Consider the following 23,164-nt stretch of genomic DNA (forward strand, 5'->3'; position numbering starts at 1 on the left):
TTTTTCCTTTTTTTCCTCGCATTACCCTTTTAAAATGATATTTGCTGCGACTGGACTCTTGGATGACTTTTGGTGGGGAAGAACTTAATGGAAGAAGCAAAAAACTCTTTCCTTCACTCAGTCTTGTGCAGACTCTGGTGTGCAATCTGCCCATGCAGAGGATACGTGCACACAGCCTTGTTCTGAAAACGGAGTCAAAAGGAGGCAATTTCTTCACTGACAGTTGCCACACAGCGCTCCAGCCGCTGGGCTCTTTCCCCCGCCTGGCTTACTGCCATGGTCCCTTTGCTTACATTTCTCTTGCTGTCTTCTTGGCTTTTTGACCACTTCTCTCTGCTTGTTCTCTGGTGGCTCCTTTGCGTTGCAGGGGAAAAACTACCAGGCAACATCCATTTCCTTGCATTAAGATCCAGAAACGCTAGTACAGCTTTCAAGAGGTGTTTTGGTTGGTTTCTCCTACATCTGAAGTAATCTCACTCTAAAAAGGAGCTTCTTGCGTCTCTCCACTGGCACTATAGCATTATCTACTGCCTATATGCTCTATGGCCAGTGCAGGCTCTGTTGGATTTTGAAGATTTTCTGATGGACATGAACTTTTGCCGTGACTTTTAGCAAAGTCAAGATTGAAGGTTCCTCAAAACCTGGCTGTAATATGTATTACTGAATAGCAAAACAAACATATGCATCATTGGAAAAGCCTGGTGACCGATGAGGAAAAGAAGAAAAGGACTTGTCATGCAGCTTGTTATCAGAAATGTTTCTGCAAATGTGACCAGGAATTAGGTTGTCACCAGTTGTCTCTTTTGACCCAAACAGATAAAACTTAGGTCAAGTTACACCAGTGTGAAGAAGAGATGGAGGTGGTACAAGAACATGCAGGGAGTACTTTCCCAAGTACAGAAGAATCAAACAATCACAAACCGTCTTCATGTTTTCAGGTCCAAGCCTTTGGTTGGGACCTATGTTGGGGTACATTTGGGCTGGTCTTCCAGTTAAATTTTCTCTGAAAGAGAAGTCAGCTCATGCACAAGAAAAATGCTTAGAAACTGAAACCACCAGAAGGCAGCTGGAGACGACAGCAGATCTGTATCAAAATTACTGTTGCCCCAAGTCAGATGGATAATATGACCATACCTTTCATTAAGTGACACTGTTCCTTTCATCTTCTCTCAAAAAAGCACCAAAGAGAATCTGATGGAGTTATTTTGAAACTTCCATGTCTCTTATTTACTCCCTACAATCCCTCTCCATACCTGAACTCCTCTCCCTTTCCCCTCCAATGCTCAGCCAAAGTCCCTTGAACCAGAACTTTCAAATTCTTGAGTGGTTTTGCATCTCTCTCTGCTGTGGACAGCAGCTCACACTAAACTGTCCCTTCCAGAGATGTCAATATAGGTTACAATTACACCTATCAGTTTCAATGACTTTTAATCCAGCTGCGACAATAGTGATTACACCTAAATAGCCATAAACTTAGAATCATAGAATCATGGAATGGTTTGGGTTGGAAGGGACCTTTAAAGGTCATCTAGTCCAACCCCCCCTGCAAGGAGCAGGGATATCTCCAACCAGATCAGGTTGCTCAGAGTCCCATCCAACCTGCCTTTGAATGTTTCCAGGGATGGGGCATCCACCGCCTCTCTTGGCAACCTGTGCCAGTGTTCCACCATCCTCACTGTAAAAATTTTTTTCCTAATATCCAATCTAAATCTACCTCCCTCTATTTTGAAACCATTACCCCTTGTCCTGTCACAACAGGCCCTACTGAAGGGTTTCTCCCCATCTTTCCTGTAGGCCGCCTTGAGATACTGGAAGGCTGCTATTAGATCTCCCTGGAGCCTCCTCTTCTCCAGAGCCCCAACTCTCTCAGCCTGTCCTCACAGGAGAGGTGCTCCAGCCCTTTGATCATCTTGGTGGCTCTCCTCTGGACCCTCTCCAACTGCTCCACGTCCTTCTTATGTTGGGGGCTCAACATGTTTCAGAGTAGATAACTTAGTTAAATATATCCCTTCAAAACTGCAAGAGCTTCTGGCTCATGTTACTGAGCAGTTTTTCAAGATTAATTATATTGCTGTAAGTCACTCGCTCTTTCCACTGGTGTCATGGATTGAGCTACAGGTCACAGGCTTGTATTTAGCCCGGCTGGCAGCCAATGCGGGTTGTTACGCCTCTGACAGTAGTTAGGTAGCCTATGTAAAACGCATGGCTCATCTCAGCCAAGTTTTAATTAGGCAGCTGTCCTCATTACAGAACAAGTTTAGCAGTTCACTCACATAGGCAATTCCACTTGCAGCGTGAAGGATAAAATGGGCTGGAGTGTTAACCACTGTCTCACACCTCAGAAGAGCATCCCGAGGGCAGGGCTGTGATGAACTGAGCAGGGAAACAAGTTGTACCAATGATGTTTGGTCTATTCCTGCTCTGTGGCTGAAGGAGTTGGGTTTCCCCACGTGGCAGCCTGGCTGGCACCTGTACTTTTTCATCCTCCAGCAGTTTTCATTTTTCTCTCCCACCGTTGTCTAAATTTTGGGTTCTCTTGCTTTGCTTCAGCTGGAAGTTTGGAGAAGATGGGCTTCTGTTTGTCATTCCCAGGTTTTAAATAAAGTATCTACTTTAACCACTTGGTAGTGTTACTTTTGTGAAGAATTAGTATTTTCATAGACTGAAAAATATCAGAAGACTCATAGAAATTATATGTTCAAAACTCCAGGTTGCTTCCATGGGCAGGGGTCTGTCACTCTGGCTTTTGTCTAGCACCAATACCAGTGAGAAGATGGGATGAGATTTCACATAACACCTGCTCTTACCTGTGGGAACGTGGTGCTTACTCAACAGGATTGATATTTTGGGGTACTCTTCCTCTTTGAAGTGGTGACAATAAATGATTGATTAGACCAGAGCTTTTCAACCATTTCTGACTTGCAAATTCCCCTCTTCTGCAGCTCCAGTTTCTGCATATGTGCATATGGGGCTGCGTATGTACCGTGAATTTTAACCTACTTAACCAGTCCTAGGATTCTCTCTGGTGTAGCAACACAAGGTTTTGTGTCCCAAATTACTCCATGTTTCACTTCTTAGAAAACTGGCACCTTGTGAGCCTTGTAACTTGGCTGTATCAGAATACCTGCTAGTGTTTCGTAAGTCTTCCCCTGAAGCATATTTACAGGCAGGATTGGTTGGTTTAAATAGCTATGTGGCCCACAAGTTTGTGAGGTTAAAAACGCAGTAGGAAACCATTGTAAACATTACATCACCAGCTGAGGAGGATCTGGAGACACTCTGTCGAATGGTGAAGAAGAAATTCACTTTAAATACCCCTTGGACAGCTGCCTAGGAGAAGGGAGGGATTCAGTAGCCGAGGTTGACATGACAAGTTGCATTGGATGTTTGCACCGATAAACAAGAGCAGTCAGATGCGTCAGTCTGCAGTGTTTCAGGGCACAGCACTTAAAATTGACCTCTTAATTTTGCCAGATGTGGGCTGCTCCTGTTGGCATCAATGGCAAAAATGCATCTAATTCCCTGGAATCCATGTTGGGGTCCTTCAAGAATATTTATGGAGATGCATGGCTATATGGTCTATAACATAGAACCGATAGGCATAAAAGTCAGTCTTTATTCCCTCATGTATAAGCTTATGCAGAAGGTTAAAATTCACCAGCTGAATCTCAGCTGCCTTCAATGGAAGCCCAGGCTGCTTAGGAGAAAGAAGGAGCTGCGGTAGAAAACATGAGTATTTACTGGAAGAAATGTTAAGAGACTTGTCTATGGAGCAGTAACCATGACCAAGGATTTTTAAGCCCAGAGTTTGTTAAGGAAGGAAGATTCCCAAGCACATGGCTGTAAAGAAGGGAAGTTTATGAAATAATTTCCTCAGTATGCATAGAAATGATTATGAAAATGGTAAATTTGAGTGTAAAATAATAATTTAAAGAGAAGGCCAGGGATAAACTCTTGTAACACTACAGAGAAGCAGTTGTCCTCTTCCCCTACCCATGTCCCCATCCGCTCTCTCCTTTTGTCAGCTCTGGAGCTCACCGACCTAAGCTGAGCCCATTCAACTCAGTCCAACAGAAAATTGCTCACTTTCTCGCTCGATTAGTTTTCTGCTGTTCTAATGTGTTGAACTGGCTCAGCAGAAGATGAGACAAACCTGCAACAAAAGACATGCAGCAGGTCTAGGCCAGGAGAACAAGAAGGAAGAAGTAGGGCAGGCCGTTCCCCTTTTTTTGGCAGCAAGGCCCTTGAGCAACTCAAGCCTTACTGTACAGCGTCACCCCCCTACATGTGTGCTCTTTATTTGCAATGTGACCCAAGACCCCATCTCAGGCAGCTGTGAGATTGCTTGACCATCTTCAGGAGAAATAATAGGAAGGGCACAGGAGAACCTTTAGCCGTTGGTTATTTTGTCCGTATTCCTCACAAAACAGACAGAATCAAGCCTCATCTAAAACATCTTTTGCCGCTGAGTCCTGTCTTGCTGTACAACCAAGCACGGGACCAAATAACCAGTGCTTGGTGGGAATGTGTGCAGACAGTAGGGTTGATCATATGTGTAGGTGCTTGGGCAAAAGAGAATGTATGTCAGCTGCAGGGTCAGGTCCTTGTCTTTTTGGGCTGTGAGTTCCACCTAGTCATGTACTCGACCGTTGTCCTTTCTGCCTCCTTTCTTTGTGTTTGTTGTCTTTTGTCCTGCTCGTGCTCTGAACATCATGTCCTTGTATCTCCTTGTTCCCTGGTTTTTAACCTCGCTTTCCATCTGTGTCACTATGGTCTTCAAAAAGGATTGTTTGTAGCCACTTTTATTAGCAGAAAGAAAAACAGAGGAAGACCACAAGAAAGGAGGAAGCTGCAGAATAAATAACGATTGAACTTCATCATGAGAACTTCTTTTGATCCACTGCAAAAATAAATAAATGCCTCCGTATCAGCCGGTAAGGAGAAGTGAACAAATCAGTTAGACACAGATGGTTTATTGTCTAGAATATTGTTTTTCTCATTTTGTATCTTGCAGGAGCGATGACAACATGTCTGAAAACGTTGAGAAGTTTTGGAGGGACTTTTTTCTTCCCTCTCTGTGTCCTCGACTCTGCTATTTTAGTTCTAGATACTCTCATCAACACACAAACACAACCATAGCCCCTGACGTTGGGGGGGACCCATGGAATAGCACCTGCTGTCTGTTTTCAGTGTTACTGGCCGTAACTAAATGGGACTGAGTCTTCCCCAGTGGGTATTTAACAGAACCAGTATTTTAGCTGCTCAGACAGCTTTTATTTAAAATGAGTGAGAGAGAGCGCAAGAGCAATATTCGGTAGCTATGGAATGTATAAACATCAGATCAACCTGACTTCAGGACAAGTGCTAATACATCTCTCCTAAGACAAAGGAAGGCTCTCCACTGGAGAATGCCCTGACCGACACAGCTGGGGCTACAGCTCTGCGTGCCTGAGCAGCTCCCTGCGTCACCCCCGCCATCTCCTCCGGTCACTCCCTGTACCAAACCGGCCCAGCTGCTCCCCTGGCCGCATTCACAGCTGGCTAATGGATGGAGCTGAGCAATAACCACAGATGTGTGTTAGCACAATGTGGGGTGGCAAGTAGGCGGCAATGACGGTTGGGAGGGGGGTCCCAGCAGTGGCTGAATCATAGAATCATAGAATGGTTAGCGTTGGAAGGGACCTTTAAAGGTCATCTAGTCCAACCCCCCTGCAAGGAGCAGGGACATCTCCAACCAGATCAGGTTGCTCAGTCCCGTCCAACCTGCCTTTGAGTGTTTCCAGGGATGGGGCATCCACCACCTCTCTGGGAAACCTGTTCCTGTTTTCTGCCACTCTCATTGAAAAAAAAATTTGCCTAATATCTAATCTGAATCTACCTCCCTCTATTTTGAGACCCTTATCCTATCATAACAGGCTCTCCTGAAGAGTTTCTCCCTGTCTTTCCTGTAGGCCCTCCTTAGGTACTGGAAGGCCGCTATAAGGTCTCCCCAGAGCCTCCTCTTCTCCAGGCTGAACAGCCCCAACTCTGTCAGCCTGTCCTCGTAGGAGAGGTGGTCCGCAGTACTCCAGGTGAGGTCTCACGAGAGCGGAGCAGAGGGGGAGAATCACCTCCCTCGACCTGCTGGCCGCACTGCTTTTGATGCAGCCCAGGATGCGGTTGGCTTTCTGGGCTGCGAGCGCACAGGCCGCATGCGAAGCTGCGGGCTCGCTGCAAGTGCAAGGCCGGCTGCTGCCTCTTCCTCTGCTCTGCGCCCGCGGCGACCGGGTGAGGACGATCCAGTCCTGTGTTTTCGTGATCCCCTCCTTGCAGCCGGCCCCGATGCTTCTTGTCCCCTCCACCAGCAGCCCGGCATAAAGCCGGTGCAGGCACCCCCTCCCGAACCCCAAATAACTGGGATTTAAAAAAGTGAAATCAGCCAGAGTAAGACACCGTCACGCTGTCGGGGGTGACATTCCTCACTCGTGGTGGTGGTAAACTGTGAGAGGGACTCAGGTTGTCAGGAAAGCCCAGCCTCCGGCCAAGCCCCCGTGCCGGTTTGCGGGCCGTGGGGCTGTCCCCGGACCCCAGCGCGATGCACCTGCACCGCGGGCAGGGCAGGGCCGGGCCGGGCCGCTCCGCTGTGCCACCTCCCCTTCCCGCCCCCTCCGCCTCAGCCCCCCGCCCGGACTGGCTATAAGAGGCGGCGGCGGCAGGGGCCGGGCTGCCCATGCTGGCGGCGGGAGGTAGGGGCGACAGCCGGGCACCTCCGCCCGCCGCCATGAAGTCGCCTCAGGCCCAGCGGCCGGCGGGTCAAGGTGGGAGAGGCGGGCTAAGCTGAGGTGGGGGGGGGGGGGGACGGGACGGCGGGACCCTTCCCCTCTTCTCCGCCGGGGTGGGGGGGCTCGGGGCGGTGTTGGGGGGCGGGCGGTGGGCTTCCCCTCTCACCGGGCGGGGGCGAGCAGCGCCCTGCGGGTCCTCACGCTGCTGCCGCCGCCGCCCTGACAGGGCTGGGGGAGGACGGCGGGGGCCTGGCAGAGGCGCTGGGCGAGTTCGACGCGGTGCTGGCCGAGCTCTCCTGCCCCGCCGGCCGGCGCCGCTTCCACTGCGGCCAGCACCTGGAGCTCATGAAGCGGCGGAGCAGCGCCGGCGCCAGCGACGGCAGCGGCCTCAGCGACTCGGAGAGTGAGTGTCCGTCGGTCCGTCCTGGGACCCGGGACCCGTTCCTGGGGGGGGGGTGTGTGGGGGAGGGCTGGATCGAAAAAGCGGGTATTCAACCAGCGCGTCCCCCTCCTTCAGAAAGGCTGGGATCCCCAAAAGAGAAACCTGCCTTTTTCTTTCTTTCTTTTTTTTTTTTTTTTTAATTCCCTCGTTTTTCATTTACTCTTTGGGTTGGAAGTGGCGGGGATGCAAAGTCTGCTCCCCCTGGTTTTATTCTGCGGGTGTTGAAGAGCAGAGGAGGGAGGGTTCCGCTGGACGGAAACCACGGCAAGGTGGGCTCCGGAACAAGTAAAGCCAAAAAACTCGCTGCAGGAAAAGGTCAAGGTGCCAGCCGGCCGCTGAAACAGCGAGACATCCCAGTGCCTTAAAAAAATAAAATAAAAAAATAAATAAATAAATTAAAAAGTCTCTTAGGTTAACAAGAACGGTCCGTAGTATCTCAGTAGCTGCAGTATCAGTTGAAAGAGGTTGAACTAAAGTTGTCTTTCCAGAAGAGATTGGAACTCCCCCAGGTTTCTGGTTTAGTGTTGCCACTGTTTTGCAGGTGATAATTCAGACAAATGTTGAACATAATGCAAGAAGGGTGGGAAGCAGGTACTGATTTATGACCTGCTTTAAGCAAAAAAAACATAGGATTGGAACTAAGTTTTTTTTTTTCTAGTGGACTTGGAAAAAAGTTTTGCCCCCCTTATTTTTTTGCTAGTCAGGGAGAGAAAACATCTTTCCCCTTCCAGACAGTGAGGCTGGAAACTGCTGTTCTCCTCAGGAGCAGTAGACTCAAGGGCTAATTTGTCAGAAGTTTTGCTAAAAACAGGCTATACTCAGGGCTTTTTTAGTTCCTAAACTGTACAGGCAGTCATAAGAAGCTTATCTGTTTTTCAGTTACTTAAAATAAAATTCCTCTTTAATTTCTGTTGTGCATTTTTATTGGTTCAGCAATTTACCACGCAGTTTTGTTGACATAGTGCTGAAACATTAATGTCATCTTCCTAGTGCTTAATCTGTGAGAGCATAGTTTCTCCATATTATCAGAGCCCTTTATTTCATCATCATGGGTAGGATTCTTTTCATTTCATTGACAGCTAGTATTTTCCCTGCCCTGAACTTGGATACCTTGCCCAGCAGTGTCTTTAATTTTTCTTTTTCTGTAGTCACTGGAGGTATGTGGATCCAGATGCTTCTCTGTTATTTCATAATGTAGTGGGTGAACCACTCCTTGCAAGTACCCCTTTCCCTCTAAGGGAGGTTTAGAAACGCACGCATGATTTAGGCTGGATGCTCACCTTTTGGATGGCTGAGGGCACGTAAGGTGAGGTCTGCCTTTACTGAGTCAAGCTGATGAAATCTGGGAGCCCTGTTGTAAATCTAAGTCTATTATTAACTGCAGTAATACAACCCTAGCGTTACTGTTTCTTGTTCAGTATTGTAATATATTAACCTCTCACATACTTTTACCACAAATGAGACACTTAAATTGACAGAGTGAAGATTCTTTATCTAGCGAAATAATGTACTTATGAGAAAACAAGAGAAAAAACCCAAAATAGTATCAAGAACTTGCATGGATAAAGATGTCTGTAGTTGCTTAGCATATCTGCTGCTGTGGTTCAGAAAACCTAAATCTTGAACAGTGCTTAAAATAGCTGTTTTAAGATGGACAGGAAGGACCTTTTGAGGAAGACGGTGTTTTCTGACAGGGCAGGTGGTCTGGTTTTGTTCATGCAAATTGACAGACCAGATCTTCAGGAAGATCTGGGAAGTAAAAATGGATGTCGGACGTCTGCACTGATTTAGGCTGAAGACATTAACAGGATAGCAGGCTAGACAGGGTTTGGTGTTTCTGTACAAAGTCCGCAAGGATCTTCTATGAGGAACTTGTCAAGCTCTCAAATCCCATCCTGTGCTGGGGTAGCTCCCTTGGTGATGCATCACATGGAAAGTGGCTCTGGAGAAATCTGAAGTCACTGTCTTCTGGAAACTGGAGTATATTGGACCAGGAGGTGCACGACAAGTGACCTGTTGGCATCCAACAGTGTCAAGTGTATGAGGGTACGTTTAAGGGAAGGGAAACAGAATTAGCGGACTCTCCTCATTTCTCAGAACAGGCCCAGTAAAACTCTAATTCCTAAAGGCATCATTCAGCGTGGACAACTTGTTTTGAAGTTATAGTAGGATTGGAGAGGAGTTGCAGATCTGTAAAGAGCTCCTTTTATAAGACAGGCTCCAGTGTCTGATGTAATACAGCTACACTCCCTACATCTATTTTAAGAATTGAGTACTTACCCAGGCTCTTCCTGTTCAAACTCAAGTTTTTCCCCCCTAGGTTCACATTTCCTTTGGTCTCTATCATTTAGTGCACCTGTTGAATTCATGACCTTGCTTTTCCCCTGGTAATGCTTAGGTTAAACATCGCTGCAGGATCAAGGAGAAACTGGGCTGAAAAAGCAAGTTTGGACAACATGAGTCTGTAGCAATGCAAAATAAATTCTGATGATATTATCCGCAGATAGTTTGAATGATCCTCTTGTTCGTGAAGACTCTTTACATCTTTGCGAAATCTGGTTATCCAGTGCCAAGACTATTCCGAGTACACTTTGTCACATATGTACGGAACAGTTCAGACTGTTGTATTTTAGTGCTTTCTCTTGTTCCTCGGTTAATCTCATCCTCTGAACCAATGTGGTGTGGCTGAAGGCTGGGCATATGTATCTTTCGGCTACTCCTGCAGTGATATCTTTTGAGTCTAGGATGGGACTGTAACAGGAGGTAACATTTTAAACTGTTGCAACTGTTTGTTTCAGGGCCCCTGAATCAATGTTAAATTCAACGCTATGAGAAGCTGGTATCACGTGGTTGTACTAAAACAATACTTTTTGTAATAGGGTAAGGAAAGCCTTTCCTTTCCTGGAGCTTCTGCCATGAGGATGAACCCATTTAATTTAGCGGAGGTATTTACACAAGATTTTTATCAGTATAGTTAATCTTGCAAATATTGCTTTTAGTCTCAAAGTCTCCCTTGAGGGATCTAGCTCTAAAAGTACTAACTGAAATTCTTACATTAGGTATTTCAGGCTCTTAAGAAAAAAACCAAGAATTTGAAGACACTACTGTGGAAAACGGGCATGATAGTACTTGGCTCTCCCTCATCTTGTCTGTTACTTGACTAAACGATCTTTGGACAAGGTCTGTCTTGGCTGTGGTTAAGTGTTGTACATAGCACAATGGACTCTAGACCTTACAGTAATGGAAAGGCTCACGTGTGCAGATGTTCATTGTGATCTTAGTACTTGGCCCACAAGTATTACATTAACCACAACGGCTGATTGGGCCGGTGCTGGGAATCGTGATGCAACTGCTGAGTTAGTCCAGCAGACATTCTTGAGTTGCTGGACTGTGAGTGAGTACCCATTCTGTTTCACCTTGATGTATTCAACCGAATCGAAGTAGAACAGCTTCGTACTTCAGGTATCAGTGAGCTGAAACCTGGCAGCTGAGGGACACCTTAACTCTTTGCTGTTTACAGCATGTGCTGGTTGTGATAAAATAGGATTTGTGTTAGTGCTGTGCTTGGCAAAAGCCATGAGTGTAGATGCAGCTGTACTGACAAGACTCTTACAGATATAATGTGCTTCTTGTGTGTTGGAATAAGCTTGCAAAGAAAAGTGCAGGCTTGCCTGTGGAAATAGCATGTCCACTCTGTGTATGGCAATGTCAGGACTGTCTTCCAAGTTTAGACTTAGGATAATGACTAGGAAGTTGGCCTTTATGAGAGGTTGTGAAGGGAGGCACTTTAATGTTTCTTGTGCCAAAGCTATGACAACACTGAGAAGCTAAACAATAATCTGTTGTTGTGTGCTCAGAAATGTTTCACACTTCCAGCTCCAGATGTGTTTTCTTGAGACAGGTTCAGCTTCCAGCCTCTCTGTTAAAAGCATTGCAAAATAAATGTATTGGTTCAGTTTTTGCACTCATACAGCCTGCAGTGTATCTTCATAGTTATTTTTAGAGGTGTGTAAATGCTTTCTGACAAATACCTCCTGGCTTTTAAACACAACAAAGCACCCTGAGTTCATCTAGAACTCTTAATTTTGTAATTTCAAAATCAAGCAAGTGGAGATTTACCAAGGGGTTGCACAATATCTGGTAGCACCCTGATGTGGTGCAGCCATTCATGGTTACACGCCATGGATGTCTCAGTGTGGTTGTGTTAATGCCACCACTATCTAGAGGTGAAGCATCAACCACTGCTAATACTGCAGCACTCATCCTGAGAAGCCTATTTATGTTTGCAGTTGTGCAATATGTGATTGTAGAGAAAAAGGCAACAGAAATGACTGAAGACGTAAAATAGTTTCCAAATGACTAAATAGGTTGGGACTGTCAGCCCAAAGGAGAGATGACTTGGGTGGGGACAAGCTAGTCTTCCAGAAAGTCCTAAGTGACCTTAGGAAAGTGACTGCTACCTCACCCAGTATGAGGAAATCAAATTAAACCAGCATGTCTCAAAGAAATAAGAGGAGCTATTTCTTCTCATGGTGTATTGTTAAACTGTAATATATGTTGCCTCAAGGTATGGTGGGTGTTAAAAGTTTACATTCTCAAAAAATAACTAGGTAAAATCACGGCGGGAGGGACGGGGCCATCGGGGGCTGCTGTAGGTTAAGATGCTGCTGCTGTCTTGGGAAATACACTGATCTATGCCTGGCTAGGACTTGGGAGAGTTTATCTTGAAGCTATTAGTGTGTGGCTGTGCCACTCTTAAACTCTCCTGTAGGCATCAGCTGTGAGAGACAGAACATGGAGTAGGTGAGCCTTTGGTCTTAGCAGCAAATCCCAGTCCTATATGATGAAAAGGAAAGCGTTTTAAGGAGGTAAATTGTTTCTGTGAACTTGTAATGTCCTATCTCTAACAAGAAGGCAAAACAACATTTATAATGAAAAAATGAAGCAAGACTCTCATGGAGAAATAACCTTTTATTAAATCATCTGAGAAATGATGATTAAACTACTGATACATTCAGGGGGAAGAAAACCTATAAGTTTCGGGTACACAGACTTCTCTCCAGATATTTCAATTTAATGAGAAATATGCTTTTAGGTAAGTTTACCTGTTCTTGCCTCTTGGAGTGGAGTGAAAGGTAAGCTTTGTACATGATGGGAAAGCACGCTTGTATGTGCACACTTGAATTTCAGGCTTTCTAGATCACTTCCTTGTAAGTATGCGATTTGAAATCCTTTAAATTGTGAAGCCTGGACAAGTCCATAGTGAAAAAGTGTGATTTTTGTGTCAGTGTTGGAACAGATGTTTGTAGCTAGGCAAAAAACCCACCAAAAATAAACAGTGCAGCCAAGTGTAACAGTGATTATGATCAAAACAAACACTGTCCCTGAGGGCTGCAACATACATATTGTGAAACAAGCTCTCTGCATCATGAATATTTCTCACTTCTACTGGTGGCATTAGAAATTCCCGATTTTTCTCTCTCTCTCTCTTTTTTTTTTTTTTTTTTTAAGCAAGTAGGCTATGTTCTGACTAGGAATGAGTTGTGCAGTCTATTCATTAAATGCTGAACTGTTGTTCTATAGTAAATTCATGGCTGGTAGACTCTTAAATGGAATTTTAAAACTCCTCTCTGAAAACTTCAGGTATGTGATTTACTTTTTTCCCCTAAAACTTTCCCTACTGAAAATTGCAGTAAAATTTTACTGACTCCAGTGTTCTTTAAAATCTGTCCTGACCTATGGTACTGGAAAGAGCATAATATTAAAGAATCGGACAGCTGAACTCTTCCGTTGTCTGTTTTAAAATGAAAAGTTTGAGGATTTCCTCCTTCAGTTAATTGCTGCCCAGAACCTTTCAATTGCTTATTTCATGCGGACATTCTATATTTGCATGGTATTGACATGGTTTTCTGTGGCTTAACTATATACTGGAGCAGCAAAGGCTGGTACTAACTACAGATTACCTTGCCAAAGTAAAGCACACCCATAGTTATTCCAACCCCCTAATTTTGCAGCTTTTGGCTTAGTTTGGCTCCTGTAAATCAACTCAGTAGCTTAACTTTCAGATTTGAAGGCCTTTCTTTTTAAAAAAAAAAAACCACTTTGAGTGTTGTTTTTTTGTTTGGTTCTTTTTTTTAGAAAAAGAAAACCAAACAACAGCCAAAGGGGCATAGTTTATGTATGTGCACAGGCAGTACAATCAAAATACAAAGTGGAAAATAAGTAATGAATGATGGATAAACTTGCATCACAGTGGGAGAGAAGGGGCTGGATGAGGCAGGAGAGCAGCACTGAGACATCATTGGCATCAGCCTCTGGTTACTGGCTTGCAGGGGATGATGTATTTGTGTGGCTGTGGGAAGTCTTCCAACAGCCATTATTGGAGGTGAATGAGCAGATACTGGCTGTGGCAGCTTGTAGAGAGCAAGGACTGAAGTGTCCTTTTCCCAGAGGCTTCTGCCCTACAGCCGCACTTTGCCAAAGCGGATGTTTTTGTGTGATGGATATCACAAGTATTTTTTTTAACAGTACATTGTTTTCAGTGGTTATAATGACCTTGATGGTAGAGTCAATACAGTCCTCCTTCCATTGCCAGGCTTTCTGCTGCTTGGTGGCACGTGCAAGCCACAGCCAGTAGCTAAAGTGTGTTCTTGCTTTTTGAGAAGGGTAAATGTTGGTATTTTCCTGAAACTATGAATATTACAACCCATCAGAAGATAACAGTGTTTTGTGGAAACATTTCACCTTTTGAAACTGGAAGAAAAGCATTCAGGTATTTAAGGCAACAGTTCTGCCTTATTTTCTGTTTGCCCAGTTGGAACTATTTCCCAGCATAAGGTTTGTGGAAGCCAGTATGAAATAACATTTTCTGGTTTCAGTACACTGCAAGGTGAGCAGTCAGTACTTTCAACTGCTTATAGAAGGAATATAGAGAGAAAACCACAAAAAAAATCAAAGGTGACTGCTAGCTGAGATGTGTTCATGGGTATAAAAAATAGAATTGTGTGAATAGTTTGCAGCCAGTTTAAATGGCTTACTAAACCTTTCATAATTTGAGGTGCCCTCACAAGCATTCACAAAAAGAACATTTTATTCCAGCTATGTGTAAGAGCAACTGGAGCTTTGGATTTGGTGTATGAGGAGGATTGGTTTGTAATATAAATTCCCAGCATCGCTACATTTGGTGTCTGGATGCTGGTAGCATAGACTCCACAGTAAAAGTACACTCAGTTTTGTAGCTGTTGTTCTCTGGATTATTTTTTAATTAATTCAACTAGCTCTAAAACCTTTTAAAATATGAAATCATTTGGAAGCTCTTGTTCTGCTCTTTTCAAATACATTGCATGGGAAGTGTTTTATCTTCAATGGTCTGTTCTGTCAGCCTCTTGGCTACAGGATTGTTTGTCTGAGGTCAAGGAGAAATGGCCTCAAGTTGTGGCAGGCGGGGGCGGGGGGTTAGGTTGGATATTGGGAAACACTTTTTTACTGAAAGAGTGGTCAGGCACTGGAACAGGCTGCCCAAGGAGGTGGTGGAGTTACCATCCCTGGGCGTGTTAAAAAAATGTGTAGATGTGGCACTTCAGGACATGGTTTAGTGGACATGGTGGTGTTAGGTTGATGGTTGGACTTTTGATGATCTTGGAGGTATCTTCCAACCGTAATGATTCTATGATTATCGCTCACCTTTGCACAGTGCTGCAGGTAGCATGTGCATTTGCTGGAACAGGATGCCAGATGCTTGCAGAGCAAACAGAAGGATATGGTATTGTGGTGGGTCATGATGCTTGTGAAAGAGGAAAATGTTCTCAGGTGAAGTTTCTGTCACAAGCTGCTTCAGTGTGTATTGCAACAGAGGTAGACTTGGAAGCTAGCACAGAAGAAACAAACAATCAGCTTATGGCTGAGGAAACATCTGACAGGCTTAGTGGATGCGGTTGTCCTTCTGGTCTGATTTGTCACTGTACCTGTATACTCCTATGGAAGGTAGATTTTTGGTGGTAAGCACTTGTGGTTTAGCCCTTGTCACCACACAGGTTCTTGCTCACACTTTCCTTCCCCAGTGCGATGGGGGAGAGAACTGGGAAGAAAGGAAAAATCATGAGTTGAGATGAAGACAGTTCACTAGAATAGCAAAGGAAAACTACAATAATAACAAAATAGAAGGATACTAAAGTATACAAAATGAACAATACATAATTTCTCACCAGTCAATGTCCCAATGACTTGTACAGCCTGTCCTGAGCAGTGATCACGGAAGTGAAACTGAGCAGCAAGTAAAGGAGCAAGAAGTCATGCCCCTCAGCCCTGGCCACCTCCCACTTATATACTCAGCATGATGTTTATGGCATGGAATACTCTCTTTGGCCAGTTTGGGTCAGTTATTCTGGCTGTATTGCTCCCAGCTTCCTGCATCCGCACATTAGCGAGACCTGGAAAGCCAGACAGTGTCCTTGGTCTCATTAGCAACAACTCATATCATCAGGGTGTTTATCAACATTCTTCACACATGAAATGCAAAACACACCAGCTACTGAGAGGAAAATTAACTCCATCCCTGCCAAAACCAGGACAGGACTGCAGGCTAGAGGAGATGGAGTGTGGACATGCTCTTCCCAAAGACAGAGAACCTATGGTAGAGCAGTAGTCAACTGGAGGATGGTCTTTACATTTAATATCTGCAAACATTGTGGCAGTGTTCAGTGAAGGTGTAGCTGTGCAGATCTTGGCAAGGCATGCTGTGGTCCTTCCTCTTTTTGCTAATTCAGCAAGACACCCATAATTTAACTGAGGCAGTCATCTCCTGGCATAGCAAATGGGACAGGTGGCCAAGGAAGTGTGACAGTTCTGACTTGGATGGACTTAACACTGCAGTGTAACCACCTCCTAGGCTGGGGCTCCAAGGACAGATGCTCTGTGTGCCGCAGGGAGGCAAAATTGCTGGCCAGAATGGCAAGCAGTGGTCGTCACCACTCCATATAATGAGACATGCATTTATTTCTTAGGAAATGTGCCAAATAAATGGAGACGTTGCCATGTTCATGTTACAATGGTTTCTTTTTGTAGAACTAGAGTTTTCAGGTCACTGGCTCAAATCTGCAGGAAGCAGCAGTTTTAGTGTCTCTAACACAATGACAATTCTGCCTTCCAGTGGAGCCATCACTAATACTTTGTGTGCACTGTGCTTCATGAAACTCTTTTTGTGAAAAGTGACAAGATAATTTTTTTAAATACTTTTGAAACTTAAGGCCTTGTCTAAAATCCAAGAACATCTGAATGATATTGGAACCTTTCCCATTGCTTTCCATAGCATATAAAAGCTTTCTTTGGAAGACTATGTAAAATAAGATTGCAGAATATCTTGTGTACAGATTTACTTCTTTGTGAACTCCAGAGAGTTACAGAATAAAAGAAAATTTAAAAATACTGGACAATTTATCTAGGATGCCAGACCTAAAGATGCAGGGTATGGAGAAATGGGTGTGTTTGCTTCAGGGATGAGGACAAAGCTGAATGAATTCTCCATTCTAGGGGGCTGTCCTTGTCCTGGAGCTCTTTATTCAGCTTTTCTAATAGCTTTTGAAAAATTCAGGTAACCAGGATTTCCCAGAATATTGTGAATCAGGCAGGTCACACCAGGCCTAATTTAGTGGATGTAGGATAACTGCCATTCCTGTAATATTTTCCAAGTGATGCTGACTGCAGGGAAATCTGACACTTTCCTTACTGGGAGTGAGGATTGGACCTAGGACTACTTTTTTTAAATAGTAGGTGTGTGAACAACAGCCTTCACACAATAGATGAATTATTTATCTGTCTGGTTTTGAAGTCTGTAAATTTGAGTTCAACAGACTTTGAAGCCCATATAGGAAAGGCTGCATTTCTGTTTTTAATTCTATTGCCAAATTAGAAAAGATGTTAATTTTAATTTATAATGTAACTTTTTTACAGGTGCAGATTCACTTTACAGAAATAGTTTCAGCCTCAGTGATGAAAAGCTTAACTCTCCAACTGCATCTATTCCAAGTTTGCCATCTCCATCAGTAACTCCATGTAAAGGTAAATTTACCTTTAACTGTTGACATGTCTTCCTAATTCTCAACCATAGAGGCTTCTTTCTGTGAGCCACATGCATGTGTTGACTCTTTTTTTTTTTTTTTTTTTTAAGCCATAACCAACACAAATGATAACAAAACTAAGGATTATTGTTAAGCCCACTGCAGATGCAAGTATTATTGTGTTGATCATAAACAGCACTGGCACAGTGCATTAGGTGACCAAGCAACTCTTATGGTTTTGAAACACCAGGCTAAAGAAAATTAGAGGTTTTTTTTTTTTGATCAGGAGTTGTGGTGCTCTTACAGAATACTTCACTTTAGAAATAACACAAGTTAATTCTGATTTAAGCAGCTAAGTAGCTTAAGTGTCCCATCTGCATACAGAAATACTTAGCCTGAGTGCAGGGGTGCAGCAGGTGACTCCTCAGAAGCCATGTCCTGCCATTCAAGGTAACACAATTAGTCAGATCCATGTAGACCTTGCACTGCTGATACAAGCATGTACTAGTAACTACTTCCCCCTGAAGTGGCTTCTGTCTTACATCTGATCGAACTCCTCCCCAGGAACTTGTTTCGTTCAGGTTCACTTTGATTTCTGGAACAGACATTTCAATAAATGAACAGACATACGTACTACATTGTGCTTTCATTACAACTAGTGTTCTCAGATGGATGCTCAAGAGCTTTTCACACTTCCATGTCTTTTCCACATTGATCGGTCACAAAAAAAAGTAAAATACCTTCCCCCCCTAATTAGCATGCTACTAGGGAGAATAATGAGTAATAGTTAATAAGAAGCAGCAAAAAAAAAAAAAAAGTTCAGTTAAACTGTCAGGAAATACTGGTCAAAGAATTGCACTGAAGGTCAAGATGCTCTTCCTGATGAGAAGACAGAGTTGGAACAGGTTGGAATTAGACCATAGCAATGAAATAAGGAAGCCACCTGCAGTAAAACCTGATTGAATGGAACCAGTGGTGTTCTCAGGAGTGGAAATTTAGGTGGATGTTTGGATCCAAATTTACAGAATATAGACCAAGATCCAAGGATCTGACATCATGAAGTTCAACCAAGCCAAGTGCAAGGTCCTGCACCTGGGTCATGGCAATCCCAGGCACAAATACAGGCTGGGCGGGGAATGGATTGAGAGCAGCCCTGAGGAGAAGGACTTGGGAGTGCTGCTGGATGAGAAGCTTAACATGAGCAGGCAATGCGCCCTTGTGGCCCAGAAGGCCAACCGCATCCTGGGCTGCATCAAGAGGAGCGTGGCCAGCAGGTTGAGGGAGGTGATTCTCCGCCTCTACTCTGCCCTGGTGAGACCCCACCTGGAGTACTGTGTCCAGTTCTGGAGCCCCCAACACAAGAAGGACATGGACCAGTTGGAGAAGGTCCAGAGGAGGGCCACGAAGATGATAAAAGGGCTGCAGCACCTCTCTTATGAGGACAGGCTGAGAGAGTTGGGGCTGTTCAGCCTGGAGAGGAGGAGGCTCTGGGGAGACCTGGTAGCGGTCTTCCAGTACCTAAAGGGGGCCTACAAGAAAGATGGGGAAAGGCTGTTTAGTAGGGCCTGTTGCGATAGGACGAGGGGTAATGGTTTTAAAATAGAGGGGGGTAGATTTAGATTAGAAATTAGGAAAAAATTTTTTACGATGCGAGTTACAGAACACTGGCACAGGTTGCCCAGAGAGGTGGTGGAGGCCCCATCTCTGGAAACGTTCAAGGCCAGGCTGGATGAGGCTCTGAGCAACCTGATCTAGTCAGGGATGTCCCTGCTCCTTGCAGGGGGGTTGGACTAGATGACCTTTGAAGGTCCCTTCCAACCCTAACCATTCTATCATTCTATGATTCTATCACAGCAATCCACTGATACTGACATGATCTGACAGGTTTAGGTTTGGGCAGGACTGGAAGCTAACTGGGTAGGATTTGGCTGGGGCTATGAATCCAGTAGCTGAATATGTGCAAAAAGGAAGAATCCCACAGTAGCAAGGATGTGGATTAGTTGACCTTTAGCTTTTTTCTTGATTTCGGCTTCTGCTTTTTAAGGAAACCTAACAGAGGATTGCTTTACTTTTGTCAAATGGAAAACTATAAAACCTAGAATTTTAAATTGGTCTCCACTGTTTTCTAAGAATGCATTTGGACATTGCAGCAACCCTATTGAACCTATCTGAAAATAATCCAGAGCATGTTCAATACCACTGAAAATTATTTTGGGGATTGTCTGGTTCCAGCGTTTCCTTTGGCTGGAGATGTATGTCATGTCTAAGCAGTACTTACTGCCTCTTATTTTACAGCAAAACTTGGAGACACAAAAGAGCTGGAAGACTTCATTGCTGATCTTGACAGGACACTAGCAAGTAAGTAGATTTTATTAGTAGGCTGCATCTCACTTGGTACTGTCAAAGAGTGATGAAAGCCAATGTATGGGGGGAATGGGAAGGGAAGAATAGTATTAGCTATATAAAATGTGGCTTGGTTTTAGCTTGCTAGTCCTACAGATCATTATGTGGATAAGAAGGTACAACAGGCTAAATTCTGATCTTTGCCTCAATGTTCAAGGCATACATCTTGTGTGACAAAGGCTGTACTCTGATGAACCTCTGTCCCTACCTCTGAGGCAGCTGCAGTTCACCCCTCCTTGACAGTGTATAGATCAAGTAAACATTGTTTTCTTAAATACTCAAAACTAAGCTTAAAAGTTAGGTTTTGTTTCTTCATTATAAAGCTGAATAACTGGAGGAGAAACTTTTTCTATTCTAGATATCTGTATTTGTTGACTTAGATTAAATATCAAAATCCTGCTTATTCTTGACTTTACCAGGAATGGAATGTAGTTCACTTTTCTGTCACTATTTAGAAATTGTGTTTTCCAGTTACAGTACTAGGTTCTTCGTTATGATTTTTAAAGAAAAACAACAAAACCAAAAAATCACCCTTCTATTCCCAATGATGTACTCTGCCTATTCTCTCTGCTTCTTCCTGTGCAGTTACAGGTGTGATACTGTGGTGTTTTTTTTTTTTTATGGAACCAGACTGTAGAGCTCAAACCCACAAATTTTAGGACTAGACCTAAATAGCAGCATGAACAGCCCCGCCCCCCCCCCCCCTCCAATAAACTATGAACTGAGAGTTTGTGTTCATTATTTTCCCTTCCCTGTAATTCTTGAAGCCTTGGCCATCTGCTTTGGATGTAAGACAGCTGCCCTTGTGAGCTTCCTACTTCCCTGTTGTCTTAATTGTACCTCAATCCTGGTTTCACTTCTCTTACTTAAAATATATTTCTAGTTTCCTGACTTCTGTCATAGCTGCATGCTTGTACTAACTCTATCTTTATTATTGAAACCTCATCGACTGATTGCTCTTCTGAAAAACTTCTGAGTTTGAAGGTTTGTTCTACATTTGTAGAACAATAAAATCCCCAAACCAAATATTTACATTCCTGTATCTGGCACAGCCATGTTGCAGCTAACTCTTAAGGGACCTGCCTACAGTATATTGATTTCATTGTTCCCTTGCAAGGCACATCTAAGGTGAGGCCCGGGATTGCCATCTGCTGTGGTGGTTTTGGGGGGGGGGGGAATTTATTGGGTTTTTTTTTCTTCTCCCAACTAAGCAAATCTCTAGTTATTTCATCAGAGTCTCATTTATGCAGTGTCACTTGTCTTACAGTGATACAGTGATATCTTTATCATATAGAGAAATTCTGAGGAAAAGGTCCAACTTCCATCTGATATTTAAAATCATGTTTTTAAGGAGTTGTATTTATATGCTTGAAGTTACGCAGAACTTTGTACAGATGTCTTTTCAAGCCTAATGCACTCATTAGAACAGTAATGGCAAATTTTTACATGCTAACCTTTTGGCTCTCATGTTAATTAAAAAGAGGCATAATTTTGGCCTGTCAGGCAGCCTAGCAAGCTGGGCGTATAGATGGTGTCTGGTATGTCAACAATATGCAATTTTATTTAATATAGAACTTAGTGATCTCTCTTGTTTTGTATTTTCAGGCATGTGAAATGGATCTTTGGCACTGTACTTGCCTATGAATGTCATCTGAAGGATATGACATCAGTCACTGAGAGCTGCTGCCCTTATCTGATAACTTTGCTACCCAAGATATTAACCTTGTGAACATAACCTTTGTAAACTCCTACAAGTATTTAACTGACAACATCAGTTTTGTTACTTTGCAGCACATGGAATAAGACAACTTAAGTGTTACAGCTGTATTTTGCTTTAAAATATAGCTCAAATTTTAATTTAAAGTTGCTTTTATGAAAATATATTTGTAATTTTATATAGTTGAGAACTTTTAATGCTTTTTGCCATTATAATATATTTTTGTATGCAAATAAACCCTGAACTGGAATCCAGATGTCTGAAAGCTTCGTGTGAACATGTGAACTCTGAATCATAAGTACAAATTAAGCTCTTATTGAAAACATCAAGCTTTAAAATATCTGATAAGGGTGTATTTCCTGTTAGGCAGAATGTGTTATGCTGGCTTCATGTGGAACTTCATAGTTTTCTTTTCAAATGGCTTAAATAAGAGGATTTTGTACTGTGTAAAATTAATACAATCAGGAAAATAAAATTGGTCAAACTATTACTTCAGATTTACTTTAATACAAATGAAATAACACTGGCTTAGTACAGATTTCAACAGTAACACCTCTTTCAAACCCTATGTAGAAGCTGGCTTTGAAATTGCATGCCGTTCTCCATGAAGGACTCACTGGGAGGTCAGAGATTTAGGCCCATGGGTTTAAAGGTATGGAGATCCTGTAGCACCAAGAAAATAGTTCAGTGTCTGGATGTTTCTGATACCAGACCCTTGGGTCCAAAACAGTCTACCACTCTAAAAAGACTTCCTGGCCATCAGTGTTATGCTGAAAGAGTGGAAGGTGAACCTGTATTTTTTACAAGAAACCTGATTCTTTCCATATGTGTTAGGCACTGGAGATGTCATTACGTGAGCTCTCCTCCAGCTGCTGCAGGCATTACACTTGGCTCTGCTGTCTGAGCAGCTCATGTGATTGCTCTCTAATCTGTTCAGACCAAGAGAGCTGGGCTTGTTTAAACCTTAGGTCTTCTTTTAACCAAAGCAGGCTCCTAAGCAATTGCACAAGTGCTCTGGGTATTGTGCCTCCTTGGCCTGTTATCTCTGCTGAGTGTGTGCCTGTAGCACAGATACCAGCCAGTTGCTTAGGGACCTTAAATAGTAGATTTGGACCTGTCTCTGCAGCAGCTAGTGCAATGTCTGCTGTGTATTTGCTAATGGGAACATCAAGAGGATGATGCAAATCCATCTCTCTGCTTTGGATTTCCTGAAAATTGACCAAAATATTTGGACCTTGTTAAACACCATATGATTTTTCTAGTTTTATTTGTTGGTGAGAAAATGAAATTCTGAACTGAGTACATTTTAGTCAGTCTGAAACAACCTTGAGGTGGTTGTATAGTTTTTTTTCCCATCTTTAAGGCAGGAGGGCAATATAAGATGGTGGAGTATTTTTCTGAAAAGGAAAAACTCCCTTCAATGTTTCTTACCATGGATTCAGGTGGTAAATTGTCCCTCAGAACAGAAATGGAGTGAACTCTTTTGGAAGGGTGAAGTTTCCTGTTGCTTTAGGTAAACTGTAGAATCCGTGAAGGAAGGTGGAATGGTTCACGTTTGAGACAGTGATGTGCTTCTGTGTGCTCTGGGACCTTCTCAGAGGCTGCTGCACAGCAGGACACCCATTTTGAGCAGCAAGGGAGGCTTGCTTGGGCAAAGCCAGAGCGCCATGAAAATTCACTGCTACTACACTATAAACACACAGGAGCAAATCCTCCTTTTGGCTGCCTCTGTGAAACTGAGAGGGGAGCCTGGCCTTTCTCCCCGGTTCCAGATGCAAGGGGATGT

General features: G+C 43.6%; 1 protein-coding gene across 1 annotated transcript; it reads left to right on the forward strand.

Annotated features, from left to right (window-relative positions):
• Window positions 1–6,661: 6,661 nt before the first annotated feature.
• RGCC (regulator of cell cycle) lies at window positions 6,662–21,632 on the forward strand. Its single transcript, XM_086741729.1, has 5 exons — window positions 6,662–6,797; window positions 6,988–7,164; window positions 17,152–17,259; window positions 19,554–19,616; window positions 21,267–21,632. The coding sequence occupies exons 1-5, from the start codon at window positions 6,710–6,712 to the stop codon at window positions 21,272–21,274; spliced, it is 444 nt and encodes a 147-aa protein (XP_086597855.1). The 5' UTR covers window positions 6,662–6,709; the 3' UTR covers window positions 21,275–21,632.
• Window positions 21,633–23,164: the final 1,532 nt, after the last annotated feature.

This window comes from Chlamydotis macqueenii, chromosome 1 (genome assembly GCF_036417535.1).
Source record: "Chlamydotis macqueenii isolate bChlMac1 chromosome 1, bChlMac1.mat, whole genome shotgun sequence".
NCBI classification, from domain to species: domain Eukaryota; kingdom Metazoa; phylum Chordata; class Aves; order Otidiformes; family Otididae; genus Chlamydotis; species Chlamydotis macqueenii.

Coding starts and splice junctions, on each gene's coding strand:
- RGCC (XM_086741729.1), top strand. CDS start 6,710: ATGCTGGCGGCGGGAGGTAGGGGCGACAGCCGGGCACCTCCGCCCGCC. Junction 7,165..17,151: donor CGGCCTCAGCGACTCGGAGA/GTGAGTGTCCGT, acceptor ACTTTTTTACAG/GTGCAGATTCACTTTACAGA. Junction 17,260..19,553: donor ATCAGTAACTCCATGTAAAG/GTAAATTTACCT, acceptor CTTATTTTACAG/CAAAACTTGGAGACACAAAA.